The sequence below is a fragment of the Saccostrea echinata genome, unplaced genomic scaffold, assembly GCF_033153115.1.
Source record: "Saccostrea echinata isolate AGI-Se365-2 ecotype Australia unplaced genomic scaffold, CSIRO_AGI_Sech_v1 ptg000001l, whole genome shotgun sequence".
In the NCBI taxonomy this organism is placed as follows: Eukaryota; Metazoa; Mollusca; class Bivalvia; order Ostreida; family Ostreidae; genus Saccostrea; species Saccostrea echinata.
In genome coordinates, this window is record NW_026889750.1 from 15,197,292 (window position 1) to 15,212,201 (window position 14,910).

At 33.4% G+C, this 14,910-nt stretch overlaps 1 protein-coding gene across 1 annotated transcript in view; it reads right to left on the reverse strand.

The window, feature by feature from the left end:
* Positions 1–14,910, reverse strand: part of LOC133185588 (oxysterol-binding protein-related protein 1-like) — a 329,016-nt gene that overhangs the window by 275,511 nt on the left and 38,595 nt on the right. Inside the window, exons 7-10 of the mRNA XM_061320895.1 lie at positions 14,781–14,893; positions 13,700–13,773; positions 528–591; positions 120–227 (exon numbers count right to left, since the gene is read on the reverse strand). Of these exons, the coding sequence (XP_061176879.1) occupies positions 120–227; positions 528–591; positions 13,700–13,773; positions 14,781–14,893 (359 nt within the window). The remainder of the gene's footprint in view (positions 1–119; positions 228–527; positions 592–13,699; positions 13,774–14,780; positions 14,894–14,910) is intronic.

Genomic DNA, 14,910 nt, shown 5'->3' on the forward strand with positions numbered 1-14,910 from the left:
ACTGGTAGTGATTATCTTGTCCTGTAGTGATGTATGAGTGATGACAAGTATTACCTACATCTTAACTTGGAGTGATTTTTGCTTTCTGTTTGTTTAACATTATAATCGTGTCTTTTTACCTGTCGTGCAATTTCCTGTTCTCCCTCCCCTGTACTAAATGTGTGCTGGATGCCGTCAGAGTACTTCAGGATAAACTCACAATTGTTGTTTTCTGACTTCTTTGGCAACTGTAAAAATAAGTTTGAATGATTTACATGCAACTTTTTCTTTATTTTATCACATCCTAAATTATAAGAAATCTTATTATTTGAAACAAAATAGTGAAAACATTAAAATAGGAATTATTAAAATCAATCACTGACATCAAACAGTCAAAGTTGCTTCAATAAAACAATAATTTGCAATATCCATTTAAGAATTCAGTACTCTGTATAGTCTAATTCATTACAAGTAGGTATGTTTGTGATGTTCAATGAAGAGCTAAGTCATTGTATCTACCAACATAAAGTACATGTAATCGTATCTACCAATATTACAGTTCCATCCAAGTATCTCATTCCTTTTCTTCTGGTCCCTGTGCTGGCATCCCCTCTAGATTATCAAAAAATTCACAGAAAGTGTACATGACTCAAAGTTTAAAACTAATGCATCTTGCTGTTCTAAACAAGTAACGATTAATTAATATAATTACTGGTAATTTTGCATAAAATCACTACTTATTTAACTTTGATTTAAACTATATTCAGTGATATTGAATGCAGTTTTTCTACTTTGAAACCCATAAATTGTGAGGGTAGAAATACCCTAACTGTATACCCTTAGATAGAAATAGAAATTATTTTAAATAATTAAATTAACAGAAAAAAAAATAAATAAATAAAATAAAAGAGATAAATAAATAAATTAAAAAATTAAAAATTAAAAAAAATTTTTTACAGGATATATTGAACTAAAAATGACTTGATATATTGTTCTGTTTATATGCATTGAAATTCAGGTAATTTATTCATACAGGTAAGTCTACCTGTACCCCTTAGAGGGCCCCTTAATTGGGTGTGATAATTAGATGTTGATTTTGGCAAGTAGCCATTCGGGAAATAAGCCCTTTATTTCCCCTAAGTTACAATATCTGTTGATGTCAAAGTTTAATAATTGATACAGTATTAAGGTCTACCAGATGGCCAATTCCCCGAACGGCTACTCGCCAAATCCTAAATTTACATATCGTATGACCCTTAACCTTTTGATTAGTGGCTATAATAACCCTTTGATAGCTCTTTTTGAAAAAAATCAAAAAAAAAATTTACATAAGATTTTTACTTAAGTTTCAATATAAAATCTTAAGTGCTTTTCCTGCACACATTTATTTGGTAACTGATGAACTTAAAGGTTAATTACCTGCAGTAACATTTTATTTTTTGATATGTTGACGATCAAGCTAAAATAAAACTGGGGAAAAAGCATTGATATCTATGTGTAATGCAAACTATCATGCAAGTCAGTTGCTTGATCACATCATGAAACCAAAAAATTAGACAGATATTCCTTAATTTTAGTAATTTAACATTATATGCTTAGTAATATTTACAATATCAATAACAACCATTCTTTTATAAATTTGATTGTTTATTTTCATTGTCAGTCTAATTCTATTTGTGCTTTTGCTCTTCCCACCCTTTTACATATATCTGATTCAAACAAACATTATTTAACTTTATATTCAATACATCTTCCTTATATAAACATTATTAATTATTTTGAAATATATCTCAAAAATGTATAGAAAGTACCTTGGCATTTACAGAGCTATATCAGACAAAACTGTAAATGCCCAGGATCTGCTTTTATGTTTGTGACATTACAATGAAATACGGAGATAACGAACAGTATTCAAGCTTGAAGTCCATCAAAACGATACAATTTGGAAGCACAGCAAACACAGACCTCCAAAAACATCAGAGGTGGGATCAGGTGCCATGGAGGAGTGAGCATCCCCTGTTAACTGGTCACACTCACCGTGTGCTCCTTGTCATGATCGGTAAATAACAGAAAAATCTGTCAACAATTCAGTGTGTAAATAATGGCCTAACAATTAGTATGAAAAATGTCAGTCAGCACATGACTTAATGATGATTGTATTTGCTGACAAGGTCATTGTATCAACCATAGAACTTTTGAAATGATGACTTTAAACGAGACTGTTGATATTCTTGTTTCATCAAGTTGTTTGTCAATAACTTACCTTGTTTTAGAAATTGTTCATACATAAAGCATGCTCTTGCGTATCGAATCAAATGAGAGATATACATCCCATATGCAGGTGATAAGGGTATACTGCTGCATAAGTAAGGGAAATTGACAATTGAAAAGTTAAAGTCATTTCGTTTATCATAAAGCTTTGTTGTTGGATTACCATTAATGTCTCATCTCTCCATTCTTAATGATATTACATACATGTACCATTTGACGTCACAAATATCCATTGAACTGGGAGTTACTAAATAAATGCTGTAAGGATGTTTATGACCAGACATTCAAAGAAATTCCGTTGATATGAAGCAAAAAAAAATATTACTACTACTAAAATATACAAGAGACCCAAGGGCCTTGAATCGCTCTTCTGATAAATTTTATAAATTGTCATTTCTATTTGAAACCTCTAAGTATCCTGTTTATTTAGACAATTCCAAAAGTAGGTCATCATGACAAACATTTTGGTTAAAACACTTTTCAGTTGACATACTCTGGGGACCCAAGATGCATCAACTGACAAAGTTGGGTGATTCTAAGCCAATAAGTACCTGAAATATTTAAATTTAGCCATAAAATTTCAAAAGTAAAATCATGCCTCTAAAACAATTTGAAAATGAATGCCTGCAAAATTCAAAAAGTAGGTCACTGTGACCTATTTTTTCAAAAATATGTTTTAGGCTCCAAGATGCATCAACTTACTTGGTTGATGATTCTAAACCTCTCAGTGTCTGAAAAAATGACCTTAAAAATTTGGAAAAAGATAAGCCAAATAAATCAAAAAGTAGGTCACAGCGACCTACTTTTCAGATGACATACTTTGAGGACTCAAGATGCATCAACTGACAAAGTATGATGATTCTAAGCCAATAAGTACCTAATATATATAATATAGCCATAAAATTTCAAAAGTAGGTCACAGTGACCTACATTTCAGTCAACTTACTCTGAGGACCCAAGATGCATCAACTGACAAAGTTTGATGATTCTAAGCTAATTAGTACCTGAAATATTTAATTAAAGCCATAAATTTTCAAAAGTAGGTCACAGTGACTTACTTTTCAGTTAATCTACTCTGAGGACCCGAAATGCATCAACTGACAAAGTTTGATGATTCGAAGCTAATTAGTACCCGAAATATTTCATTATAGCCATATAAATTGAAAAGTAGCTCAAGATAACCTACTTTTCAGTAGACCTACTCTGAAGACCCAAGATGCATCAACTGACAAAGTTTGATGATTCTAAGCAAATTAGTACCCAAAATATTTAATTATATTCATATAAATTGAAAAGTAGGTCAAGGTGACCTACTTTTCAGTTGACCTACTCCGAGGACCCAAGATACATCAACTGACAAATTTTGATGATTCTAAGCCAAATAGTACCTGAAGAATATTAAATACAGCAATAAAATTTCAAAAGTAGGTCAAGGTGACCTACTTTTCAGATGTCATACTCCAAGGACCAAAGATGCATCAACTGTCAAAGTTTGATGATTCTAAGCCAATCAATACCTGAAAAAATTTAATTAGCGCCATAAATTTTCAAAAGTAGGTCACGGTGCCCTACTTTTCAGTCAACTTGCTCCGAATACCCAAGATGCATCACCAGATAAAGTTTGATGATTCTAAGCCAATTAGTACCCGAAATATTTAATTCTAGTCATATTAATTGAAAAGTAGGTCATGGTGACCTTCTTTTCAGTCGACCTACTCCGAGGACCCAAGATACATCAAATGACAAATTTTGATGATTCTAAGCCAAATAGTACCCTAAAAATATTTAGATATAGCCATAATATTTAAAAGTAGGTCACGGTGACCTACTTTTGAGTTGACGTTTTTTGAGGACCCAAGATGCATCAACTTACAAAGTTTTATAATCATAGGCCTTAAAATGTCCAAATTATGCTTCTAAAATGCTTTGAAATTGAATGCCTGCAAAGTTCAAAAAGTAGGTCACTGTGACCTACTTTTTAATAAATATGTTTTATGGCCCCAAGATGTATCATCTTACAAGATTTAATTATTCTAAACCTTTCAGTATTCGAATTAATGACCTTAATTGTTTTGAAAAAGATTAGCCATAAAATTCGAAAAAGGAGGTCAAGGTGACCTACTTTTAAGTTGACATACTCCGAGGACCCAAGATGCATCAACTGACAAAGTTTGATGATCACAGGCCTTTAATTGTTCAAAATATGCCTCTAAATCATTTTGAAAAAGAATGGCCGCAAAATTTAAAAAGTAGGTCATCTAGGTCATCGTGACCTACTTTTGAGTCAACATGATAGGAGGTGCTTAGATGCATCAACTGGCAAGATTTGATGATCCTAGTCCTTAAAGTAAGCAAGTTGATGCTTACCAGTACTTTTGTTTCTATTTTCCTAATTATCTCCTCTTGTTTAAGGGTCACAACCCTAGTTTTAGTATAAAAGGAAGCCCTTGGGCCAAGGATACCATGTGACAAATTTGACAATAATTGGCCAAGGGGTTCTTGAGTTATGGCCCATATTCTAAAAAGTTTACGCACACTGCACACCGCACAAATGGCCATAGCATTAGCTCTTTGAGCCTTTGGCTCAGAAGAGCTAAAAAGTACGTCACTGTGACCTACTTTTGAGTCAGTATGATATGAGGTCCTAAGATGCATCAACTAACAAAATTTGATGATCCTAGTTCCATTAGTAAGCAAAATATCAACTATTTAACAAAACATAATTTTTGGTCAACTTTGAAGTGACCTTGAGACCATGCCCTTTGCCCCAGGGTGATGCCTTTAACAATTTTTAATCTAAAACACGTCCTTACTCTTGTTTGCAAGTTTGTTGATAATTTGCCCAGTGGTTCTTGAGAAGAAGATTTTTTAGCAACCAGTACCTTTGTTTTTATATTTTCCTAACTATTTCTCCTTGTTTAAGGGCCACTTCCCTAGTTTTAGTATAAATGAGAGCCCTTTGGCCAAGGATACTCTGTGACAAATTTGACAAAAATTGGCCAAGGGGTTCTTGAGATATAGCCCATGTTCTAAAAAGTTTAAGCACACTGCACAAATGGCCATAGCATTAGCTCTTTGAGCCTTTGGCTCAGAAGAGCTAAAAATACTAAAATATGTAAGAAAACTAAAAATTATTGTCTTAATATTGGAAATATGCCCATGCACCCTCAGTTTAACTCTTTGCATAGATGTGGACCTCCCATGCTCCATCCACTTTACCGTGCAAAGATCTCAAGCAGGAATATTTCCCAATATTCAGTCAACCTATAAATATCAGTAAAAACCATTCTTCAACTCAACTCAAAATTGACCCTCGGGATCGCTGAAATTCTAAACGCTGCACAAGTTGCTGGAAAATAGTAATTAACACTACATGCAGTGGTATATTTGTTGATTTGAAGATTAATAATTATAATTTTTGTTTGTTATTTTGTACACTTTTTGGATGAGCAATGTACAGTATTTTTACCTAAATTTCGGTATTTTCAAGGCTCCTGTACAGTATTTGGGTCTACAGATTATCACATGTATGATGGGTGGAAATGGCACAAAAATAAACAAGAGATGTTTGTGAAACACTTATGCCCCCCCCCCCCCCCCAATAATTGGAATTTTTCAAGGTCCAATGCGCATAACTCTGTCAAAAATTGCTTGATGTACCCAAAACAGATCTTGACCTAGATATTTTTATGATAAATCTGTATACCAAATTTCATTTCAGTATGTGCACTCTCTGCAAAAAAATTAAACAGAAACTGCAAATAATTAGAATTTTTCAAGTCCAAGGGGCATAACTCTGTCAAAAATTGCTCAATCCTACCCAAAACAGATCTTGGCATAGATATTCTTATGATAAATCTGTATATCAAATTTCATTTCAGTACATGTATGTGCACTCTCTGCAAAGAAAAATGAATGGAAACTGCAAATAATAATTGGAAATTTTCAAAGTCCAAGGGGGATAACTCTGTCAAAAATTGCTTGATCATACCCAAAACAAAACTTGACCTAGATATTCTTATGATAAATCTGTATACCAAATTTCATTTCAGTATGTGCACTCTCTGTGAAGAAAATGAAAGGAAACTGCAAATAATTGGAATTTTTCAAAATCCAAGGGGCATAACTCTGTCAAAAAATGCTCGATTGTACCCAAAACAGACCTTGACCTAGATATTCTTATAATAAATCTGTATACCAAATTTCATTTCTCAATATGTGCACTCTCTCGAGGAAAATGAACGGAAACTTGGTGGACCGACAGACAGACACACAGACAGCAGCAAAGCAATATGCCTTCCCTTCTTCAAAGGAGGGCATAAATATCATATTGGTGCTTTTGTTCTAATGAATCAGTTGCCTAAACCATATGAACATATCAGTACTTAAAGCTGAACATGATTCGGTAAAAGGAATTTGTTCGCCATATTCTTTATTCAGAGGCTATATCTGAGGACTACTATACTCTTCAAAAAAGAAACACATAACAAGGACAATACCTGGAAAAATATAGGATAGTTTTGTAATACAATTTTTTTTAGATGGATATGATTCATTCGAGTAATTTGCGTTATTTTTTAATGCAATTGTTAATTGTACAGCTATTCTACAAATCTGACAGACAAAAAGACCTGATTTTGCAAAACGCTAAAAAAATTTTTTTTTCTCAATTTTCATTTGTTAGATTCTGATGCAATTCCTTCAGGCACAAAAGGGCTATCAAAAGCTGGGGTTCTCAATATTTTGATTCTGGTTTTATCTGAAAATTGATGCTATCTAAAAATACTGCATCTGAATGTTACATATCACAAAAAGAAAATTGGGCGACTGGGAGCTTGTGTACCACAGTCTACAATTCCAAGAGGTTTTAATTTTACACACAGCACCAAATCTAACATATAAGACATATACATGTACCATTAACATGGAACACCCAATATTCGCCAAAAATATGGCAGACCAAGCGTGACATCAGCAGCAGAGGATGGCTTCAGTGGTTTACGTTATTTTTATGAATGTTTCACAATGACGTCATCTACGGCATTAGCTATCCCTGAACTGCACAGAAAATCTAACAAGACCATTTGCAGTTGATTATGGAAATCTGGAATTATTGCTAGAGGATTATTTATGCCATTGTTCTGACCCCACAACACCTCAAATATCGACTTCAAAGATCTCAGATAAACAGAGTATGGCCACAGCAACACCGCTGAACCTTTTGGTTAAGCTACTAGTCCAGAATGTGTATTGCAAAGCTTGTTGTAAGTTTAAGAGTGCATAAGCTTCGTAATGAACCTTTAACAGAAAACTGCCTCCAGGACGTTGATAGATTTGATGGTGGTAGTGTAATGATATGGAAAAACTGTATTACATAAAAGTAAGACTGATTTGGTTCATATTCAAAGGACTTTAATGGAAAAAGGTACTCTAACGATGATATACCCGCACATGTCATTCCAGTATTGCAGCATCCTGCAGCCCTATTTCAATCTGACAATACACAGCCACATATGGCTCGCTTGACAATCATATTCTTGCAAAGCAACAGCATCCTATTTCTTCTAAATTGCCAGATTTAAACCCATTTGACCATGCATTGGACAGGATGGATTGGCATGATTTTCCAAAGACAATCACATCCCCAGACTCTGCAACAGCTGACCAGAGCTCTACATTTAGAGTGGGAGAGTATTCCTGTACAGTTTTTATTACACTCATTTGCTTCAATTAGATGCCATTTTAAGCTATCATTTGTGTCTGTGGGGCCATACCAGATATTGATCTTTATTGACCTTGAACTGTCTATGATTTTAAAATTCTTCAGTAATTATGACATTTAGATTGTATATCTATTGTTAACCACATTTCTTTATGATCAATGCATCATTTTACTAAATAATCTTTATGTTCAATGTTTCACTAAAATTCTACTATTCGTTTCTTTTTTTGAAGAGTATATATATTCGAAATAAAGGAAAGTGACTACAAATTAAATTAAACTAAGTTCACAAAGAAAATTTAATGCAAATTAGTTTAATTATATCCCCGCTCCAAAGGAGAGAGGGGTATACTGTTTTACCCTTATGTGCCTGTCTGTCTGTATGTCTGTCTGTCTGTCCATAACAAAATTTTGTCACAGTTTTCTCAGCAAGTACTCTTTGCAGATGCTTGAAATTTTAGCACGTTCTTTGTTTCGGCATGCCATATGGTGGGATTCATTTTTCTACTAATCTGATGTCCACTTCCTGTTTATCCATGCATCTGTCTGTACCAAATTTCTGTCACAGCTGAACTTGTGTATATTCACATGAGAGCTTATATTCACATTAGAGTAAGGGTATTACTAGTGAGCATTGGCTTACAGACTTCATGTTAAAATTGATTGACTGCACATCAAATTGTTTCACATTAACACCATGTGAATGCTAAGCAAATCTAATTCAATTAAATTTTGATGCATGCATAATAGCAAAATTAATTCTAAGCCAACTAGTACCTGAGAGTTGGTCAGATGACCTACTTATCACTTGTCATTCTCTGAGGACCCAGCAACTAAGTTTGATGATTCTAAGCCAATTAACACCTAAAATATTTTTTAAGGGTTTTCATTGCGCAATACTTCGCGCAGCATAGTAAAATAAAGCGTATTTACTCTTTGAAAGCAACTATTTTTACATAATTTATAAAAATTAACAAATTTAGGAAATCTCAGGTTAAAAAATCTAATTACGTTTTTAAATAACTGATTTTTTAAACGATTTTTCAAATGATGGGTATAGATAGACGTCGTAATAGTGTGTTTTTGACGTTATGAATAACCGAAGTTCTTTAAGCGGGTCATTAATTATGCCATAAAATAAAAAGTACAAAATACATGCTCTTGAAATTCTAAACATAGGAAATTGAGAATCTAACAATCATATTTATTATTTTTTATGTAAAGCTGTGGTATCTGTCATGTTTTGTTGTACTCCATAAAAATAGGAAAATATCATGAATTTTGACATTTTGAGATGCCCCCTCTGGAAACCAACCGGTAGAATTTTGTGTTTCTTGCACAAAATGTACAATATAGTATTACCCATCAAATAATATAATCTGAGCATTTTTATAATTTGCTCCGAAGTGCGAAAAAATGGTAATTTCCTATATAATCCTATAGTAAATGTACCTGTATTTTGAGATGGTCCCTAAAACTTAACCAGACAGTAGATTTTCACTAAACTTGGCATGCATACTGAAGTCAATGTAAGGTACATATGGTATAAAATTAAAGAGTTTCTCTATAGTAGTTTTCACACAATAAAACCCCAGTCGGCTCCCTTAAAATTATAACCATAAAATTTCAAAAGTAGGTCACCGTGACCTACTTTTCAGTTGTCATACTCCAAGGACCCAAGATGCATCAACTGACAAATTTTGATGATTCTAAGCAAATAAGTACTTGAAATATTTAATTAAAGCCATAAATTTTCAAAAGTAGGTCACCGTGACCTACTTTTCAGTTGTTGTTCTTCAAGGAACCAAGACGCATCAACTGACAAAGTTTGATGATTCTAAGCCAATTAGTACCTGAAATATTTAATTATAGCCATATAAATTGAAAAGTAGGTCACGGTGACCTACTTTTCAGTCAACTTACTGTGATGACCCAAGATGCATCAACTTACAAAGTTTTATGATCATAGGTCTTAAAATGTCCAAATTATGCCTCTGAAACGCTTTGAAATCGAATGCCTGCAAAGTTCAAAAAGTAGGTCACTGTGATTTACTTTTTAATAAATATGTTTTATGGCCTCAAGATGCATCATCTTGCAACATTTCATGATTCTAAACCTCTCAGTATCTGAATTATTGACCATAATTGTTTTGAAAAAGATTAGCCATAAAATTCAAAAAGGAGGTCAAGGTGACCTACTTTTTAGTTGACGTACTTTGAGGACCCAAGATACATCAACTGACAAAGTTTGATGATCATAGGCCTTAAATTGTTCAAAATATGCCTCTAAATCATTTTGAAAAATAATGGCCGCAAAATTTTAAAAGTAGGTCACCGTGACCTACTTTTGAGTCAACATGATATGAGGTCCTTAGATGCATCAACTGACAAGATTTGATGATCCTAGTCCTTATGGTAAGCAAAATATCAACATTTTATTAAAATGTAATTTTTGGTCAAATTTGAAGTGACCTTGAGACCACGCCCTTTGCCCCAGGCTGATGCCTTGAACAATTGTTAATCTACAACATATCCTCATCCTTTTGTGTAAGTTTGGTGATAATCTGCCCAGTGGTTCTTGAGAAGAAGATTTTTTAGCAACCAGTACTTTTGTTTCTATTTTCCTAATTATCTCCCCTTGTTAAAGGGTCACAACCCTAGTTTTAGTATAAAAGGGAGCCCTTGGCCAAGGATACCATGTGACAAATTTGACAATAATTGGCCAAGGGGTTCTTGAGTTATGGCCCATATTCTAAAAAGTTTACGCACACTGCACACCGCACAAATGGCCATAGCATTAGCTCTTTGAGCCTTTGGCTCAGAAGAGCTAAAAATGTGTATGGACACTATGACACTACGTCAAATGTACATCTGCTCTGCATAAGGTGACATGACTTGCAAATGACACCATAATAGCCTTACTGTAAAAATTAGAATTTTAATGTGCATTAGTTTACTTTGCATTAACTATTGTGTAAATGCAATTTAATTCACATTAGTTTGATGTGCATTATATTTCTTTGCATTAAACTGCAAATTACAATATTCATTTTGTGAACAATGAATAAAAAAGTTATCTAAGTTTTATTGTTGCCCCATCCCTCCCCTTAGGGGGCATTATTCAAACAAAGATGACAACAATGACACTGACATTTACAGACAATTAACAGACAAAATATGATCAATAAAGTTCAAACGAACTTTCAGCTAGGTGAGTTCAAAATATTGGTTTGTGGGGATTTGATTTCATGGTAACCGTTAAAGAAGTATAGAGTTGTCTTAATTTGAAAGAAGAAGATACAGTTTTGGATTTACCATGCCCTAAGAATTTGACATTTTCAAAAAAGTACTGAAATTTGCTTAAATATGAATATGAAACATGAAAGAGATAAATCATGAAAGAATTTAACATAAAAGAGGACTGTTCTGGAAACATGACATCATGAATTTGTTATATTTCTCTGTTTTAAACAGAAAAAGCCTCAAAATGACTCATTTATGGGGCTAATTTCCTTAGGAAAAAGTGTCCACAGCCATCACCCACTTCCATTTTAAGATATGTTGCATAAAAATCTTTGAGAAATCACATTTCTTAAAATCTTTGTGGGTGATGCATGTGGTCTATATTATCTGAAAGAAAATTCCACTGAAAATTGATGTCTTCTGCAACTTTTTAAGAAAATACACAAGTTCATGACATCACAATTGGTATTTAGGAGGTCACATAAGAAAAATTATTTGTATGATCTTACTACATGGAGTTTGAACAATTTAGGAAGCAAGAGTTTTAATTTTTCACAACAATTTCACGTTTCAAAAAAATACAAGGCCAGATTTGTACTGAAACCATACTTTGTGTGGAGGACATGATATTTTGGATCTCTCCATACCATAAAAACAAGGGAAATTCGATTCCCACAATGATTAGTTATTTAGCAGTAGATTCAGATGAGTCCCTTTATTAGGATATTCATTTTACTGATAAAATATTGTAATACACATACTGGATCCAGCATAATATATATATCATTGACAGCCATTATAATAAATACAATGTCTGGGAATCATACAAGGGCTGTTTAGAAATTATTGAGACAATCCCTTTAACTCCATAAAAGAAAGAGTTCTATTCATAAGTATTTGCCAATATTTTATCCAGAATAAATAAGACAAATGTGCAAAATTTCTAGTTAATAGCATCATCAGATAAGTCCCAGTGAAATTATAAACTTGCGTATGTCCAGTGACCTTGAGTACTCTGCAGAGATTATCACTACATCATTTTAACGTCACTTCAGCTTCTTATCTCACATAGAAACAAGCGCTGGCAGTGTTAACTCTTCTTTTTCATTCATCACTTGTTAACATTCTGTAAATTAAATTCTCTTTTTTCTTGAACTTTCCAATAAAAATTTGTGTGTTGTTGTTACCCAAATGTCAAATCTCCTTTACAGTTTGACTAGCATCATTCTGTACTGACTTAAACAATACTGAGGTGATGTAGTCAAAAATAATTTCTGGTCATGTGGCTCCTTTGCTTTCACCTTGGTTGAATGATTGATTGTACAGTGCAGGAAACTAATTTTGTTACAGCATCGATGCTGATTTGAATGCTTCCTTTGCTTGCTGATTTGAATGCTTCCTTTGTTTGCTGATTTAATGCTAGTAATCCTTATCCTGATGCTGTTTTATAATTAGGTCAATGCTACCAGAAGTAGCATCATGCTACCAGAAGTAGATAATGAATTTCAGCATTGCCGTTTAAAGCAATAAAAGTGCCTTTAAAAATTATTTGATCATAATATCTCACTATGTATCAATAATGTGAATACTTTAACCAATATTCTTTCTTTCTTTTTTAATTTTTTACTGAATTAAAACTCATTGATTTTCTGATGCTAGTAGGATAATGCTGATTTTATGTAGGTCAATGCTGGTTTTATCCTATGCTTGCTGATGCTGATCCTGGTAATGCTGTTTTTTAAATGCTGATCCTGATGCTAGCTCGATCCTGATGCTACTAATGCTTATGCTAATGCTGGTTTATGTAACAAAATTAGTTCCCTGCACTGTATGTTGTTTTTTATCTCATTTGAGAATTTTTCACTCATATAGAAACATCACCATATACCCGTGAAGAGATTCAAATGTAGACCTATATATACTCAGCACTCAGAGTCATAGAGCACTCAAGGTTCTTTATCATGTCAAGGTCGCACACGATACCTTGGTTTTTAAGGTCTCATCCGAAAGAAGAACAGTTTATGCCAATGATAAACTAAAGTCTTAAACATGTTTCCTTTCCAATGTTTTTGTTTTAATGATTCTGTCAGACCATAGGTGTTACAGTGACTCTACACAGGTGTCTGATCTTAATCAGCACTGGGAAAAATGTGAGGGGCAATTTTTTGGCCAAAATTTTTAAAACATAATACAGAATCTCAGCATTTTTGGACAAAGTAAAAAATAAATCTATTTTGCGTAAGTTTGTTTAGAAATGGTTTTATGCTTTGAGTTTCCCACCCAATAAGCATTCTTACTTCTACAATAATAAACCATGAATTTTATAGGCAAACTCTACACTACTAAAATTGGTTGATATTGATTCATCCATTTTGGACAAAATGCTTAAAAGTCACACTCAACGCATGATGACAAAAAAAAAAAAGATAGGAATAAGTCATCTGAGTGACTCAGGTGACCCAAAAGTATTAGTTAAAGAAGTACCTGTTCCTGAAGTAAGAAAGGACTCCCCTTTCCAAAACCACAAAGACTGGCTTAAATCCAAGAAACCTTGATTTCTGGAAGAAATATTAAAATTGAAATTCAAAAGAATACCTTTATAAATAACAAGATGCCCAAGGGCCTTAACAGTCACCAGGGAATAATTAAATACAATACTTTGAAGGATCCATAGAAGTATGAAACAAAACAAAATAAACTGATAGAAGAATATATGAGTGACTCAGGTGACCTAAAAATAATAGAGCTTCTGCATATATAGTAAATTCTAACATTCGTCTCTCTTGTTCTGACTTAATGTACACAGATAAGGTATTGTGTCTCAATTTTATTTGTCCATTATTTACAAGTTTACCTGGCAATTAAAAAATATGAAAGTATTTTTTGTAATACTTTCTTAGTCCACAGGGAGTTGTGATACAAGATTTCATAGCAAAAGTTTCAATTTGAAAGCTTTTTTAAGATATTGTTTGGAAATGAAAGTGTTACACACAAACAGAATGAATTTCTTGACTTTTGACCTTTTCACTTTACAATTAAAAGAGGTCTTTCTTAGCATTCTTAGAATTAAAGTTTTACACACAGAATGACAGACAGACAGACAGACAGAGAGAATGGCCCAAATTAATGTTCCCCACTTTCAGTGAAAGTGGGGAACAAAAAGGGGCCACTGACCATTGTTATGGGAATTCTTCCTTTGAATCTATACTATATGTCAGGAAGCTTTCACATAAGTTTCATCTTTTCTGGCCAAGTGATCATTGATAAAATTTTTAAATGAACCGAACAAATTTTCACTATTTCTTAACTATCTCCCAATAAAAGATTGCATGGCCTTTCACTTGAATCCCCTTCACCCAAGAATGATTTGTGGTAAGTTTGCCAGTGGTTCTGGAGGAGAAGTAATTGTGAAAAGTTCATGACTATAACAATGACTATGACAAAATAGATGATGACAGTCACTGGACAAATTTTGATCAGAAAAGCTTGCTTGAGCCTTGGCTAAGGTGAGCTAAAAAGGGGTGTTTCTTAGGAAATATATGTGAATATGCACAAGATAACCTACCTTAAAGAGAACCCCCTCACATCTGTGGGGGTGAAGAGTGAATTCTTTTACTGGTCTCACTCCTAGAATCTGTTTCATTTCATTGCTCCGAGCAAAGTCAATAGGGATTTTGTCTGTAAAATTGATACAA